Source organism: Triticum aestivum, chromosome 3B (genome assembly GCF_018294505.1).
Source record: "Triticum aestivum cultivar Chinese Spring chromosome 3B, IWGSC CS RefSeq v2.1, whole genome shotgun sequence".
NCBI classification, from domain to species: domain Eukaryota; kingdom Viridiplantae; phylum Streptophyta; class Magnoliopsida; order Poales; family Poaceae; genus Triticum; species Triticum aestivum.
Window position 1 is genome coordinate 179194446 of NC_057801.1, and position 3301 is coordinate 179197746.

The window sequence follows — 3301 nt, forward strand, 5'->3', positions numbered from 1 at the left end:
GACAGTCACGAACACAGGCAAAGAATAGCTACTTCACTTCTTGGACAACTGCACTGAGTTGCAGCGGCTGGTCATCTTCATGACCTTTTGGCAAGCGTGGTATTGTAGGAACGATGTCACACATTACAAGCCGGCGCCACCTATTGAAAGTTCATGGAGGTTTCTGAACAGCTACGTTGAGTCCCTACTATGCATCAAGCAACATCCACAAAGAGATTTGGTGAAAGGCAAGATGGTGATACAGAGTATACAACATGGGGTCAAGCAAATAGTAGCATCACCAAGAGGTACATCAGCTGATACAACTTGGGAGAAACCTCCGGTGGGTTGGGCGAAACTGAACGTGGATAGTTCATACGTCCATGGCGAGAATACAGGAGGTGCGAGCATGGTACTAAGGGACGACATTGGGGCCATCATTTTCTCATTCGTGTCGCTTCCTTCGACCGTGTTGCTCGCCGATGGAGGCGGAAATGGCAGCGTGTCTGGAGGGCACGTCTCTGGCGCTGGAGCGAACGGAGAAGCCCCTTATTGTTGAGTTAGATTGTAAGGAGGGAGTGGATGCCCTGACAGATAGCAGCGTCAACAGATCTTCACTGGCAAGTTGGATGGAGGAGACGAAGAGGGTCCTGCATGGGATCCGGAGGCATAATTTTGTCCACGTGCGGAGATCAGCCAACAGTGCTGCGCACTGTCTAGCTCATAGGGGACGTGCCACCCAGCTTACGATGGTTTGGCTAGGCTCCAGGCCTGATGATCTTTGTCATATTTGTGAAAACGAGTGTAACAATATTTCTTAATTAATACAATCTCGTTTCACCCGCAAAAAAAATGACAAAAAAATCCTTGTTTTAAAAAAATCAAGCCTATTAATTTCGATTTGATGAATGTTGCCATTGATATTTGCCAGTCGAATAACCGATATGGCAGATGGGGCATCGGCATCAACCGGCCCTTAGTTGAACAATCACAGATAACCGGCAGATGGTTAGCTGTCATAGACTCATAGTCCAGCCATCTCTTCTTCCTTTTTCTTTATCTTCATCAAAACATAATAGTGGTGAAGTCAGATACGCCACCTGGAGTCATACCGATTGGCCTATCAACAGAAAGCACTTGGTCACTCACAAGAACTGGCAATCATTTGGTAGTACATGTTATGTTAGTTATACTCCTAAGGATATTGTATATAATCAGGACATGCACTAAAAGATGGATTACTGTATAATCAGACAAGTACAACTGCTGGTCAAGCCTGTGCTGATGCCGACCTTCGTTCATTCGTCTCTAATTTTATTTTTCTTCTTGGTTACACGCATCATAGATGAACACTATAGTTATACGTGTGATGAATTGAAGAACAATAGGGAGCTGGCCGGCTGGAGCGCATCGCGTGCGGTGACAGGACGCCGCAACAGAAACGGAGATCGGTCTTCATCACCATTCATCAGTCTCACTTGCCCACGAGATGGACGAAAAAGCAACCGCCTCGCTGCCGACACTGATGGTACCGCGCCAGCATACCACGAAAATATATGCTTCCCCTCCCCACCGCTCCATCAGTGCGTGCTCTAGTCTAGCTATAAAGTTCCCAGCTCCCAACTCCCGAAAGATATATGCGCAGCTAGCCAGCCCACGGCGCACTGTCGGCCGTCACAAGAGCATCTCTCCGGCCGCAACAGCTGGGCAGGCAACGACGGGTCGACGGCCGTAGCTTCTTCTCATCAGTTCTCTTACGGCCACTCGAGTCGCGCGCGCGCGCGATGCTGCAGCTTTGCAGTCGGCGCGTCCTCGTGGTCGCCGTGGCGGTGGCCGTCCTGAGCGCGGCTAACCCGCGCACCGCCGTGGACGCATACAAGAATTACACCGTCGGCGACGACAAGGGCTGGTACGACGGCCTCGCGGTCGACTACCAGGCGTGGGCCGAAGGCTACAACTTCACCCTCGGAGATTTCCTCAGTGAGTATACAATATACTTACAGTTGCATTCTCTAGCTGCATCCATCCATCGCTCTTTGATTACGTTGCATCCGTCCAAGTTCAGTCAGCTTGTGAGACCTCTCTGCTCTTCTCGATGCTTAATTAGCGTGGTATCGAAAGCAGCAGCTACGTTTCTCCATTGGTTTCCCTGTACGTGCACATGGCTTGCTCGTGGGTGAAAAGTGCAACATGCTCCATGTCCCCGGTCGCTTTGTCAATCACCAACAGTTTTGCAAACGACGATGCAGGGCCATTATCAAGGTCCCGTTCGCGTCTCCGTTTCGCGTAAAAATAAACAGACTAACCGTTTGGCGTCTCCGTGATGCAGTATTCAACACGGACAAAAATCACTCGGTGGTGCAGACACGGAACGAGACCCTATACAAGAGCTGCGACTACGACGACTCCGGCCTCGACGACATCGTCGATTGGTCTGCCGCCGCGCCGGAGTTCAGCAAGGATGCCGTCACCGCCGCCGTGCCACTGCTCAAGGAGGGCAACACGTACTTCTTCTCACGGAACTACGACGGCGAGCAGTGCGAGAACGGCCAGCGCTTTGCCATAGCGGTCGCGCACGGCCAAGGCCTCCCGCCGGACCTCAGGCCGCCGGTGGCCGACGCGCCAGGGCCAGCAGCCGGGCCCGACAGCGCGGACAGGGCGCCGGCCTTCGACTTCAGCCACCCAAAGAACGTCTCCACGCCGTCGGACACCGATGCTTCCGATGACGAGACGAGTACTAGTACTTCGGATTCTACTCTAAATCTAGTCAGCTTGGCGGTTGGCCTGATCGTGGCTCTCAGTGTGCTCTTTGTGGTGCAAGTATAAGATGTACATGGTGCTTTAGCTGCTCGCTCGTTTTGTGTACCTAAATTATAAGATTTGTTATTTTTGCAATTTAATGAAGTGTTTTTTATGTATATAAATTCACATGGGCACATACCTGTCGAGCCGTGCCAGCTCCCCGATTGCCTCGCGATCCACGTGGGTATAACACGTTTTAAGAGCATGGTTAATAGTATAGCCGGCTGCTGGCTATATGATGTTGCCATGTCATATAGAGCTATCAGTTGTAGCCACTCATACAATAAGGTTGGCTATAAGAATACTACTTTTTCTCATCTTCTATCTATCTCTTTTTTTATATTTATTGTATCGGCCTAGGAATCTGCATATAGCTAGCCTCTTGCATGAGAGCCCACTCCTCTCACTTTTTCATGTCTCTTTCCTCCACATCGGCAAAATTGCCATGTAAGCGGGCTATAAGCCTGCTATTTTTTTTTTTGAAACGAAGACGCTGGACGCGTCCGGCTTTAAATTAATA

The 3301-nt window shown here is 50.3% G+C and overlaps 1 protein-coding gene across 1 annotated transcript; it reads left to right on the top strand.

Moving 5' to 3' along the window:
- The first annotated feature begins 1560 nt into the window (after positions 1-1560).
- LOC123065163 (lamin-like protein) lies at positions 1561-3096 on the top strand. The gene is made up of 2 exons (XM_044488515.1): positions 1561-1959; positions 2309-3096. Exons 1-2 carry the CDS (start codon positions 1764-1766, stop codon positions 2803-2805), a joined length of 693 nt encoding a protein of 230 aa, XP_044344450.1. The 5' UTR covers positions 1561-1763; the 3' UTR covers positions 2806-3096.
- Positions 3097-3301: the final 205 nt, after the last annotated feature.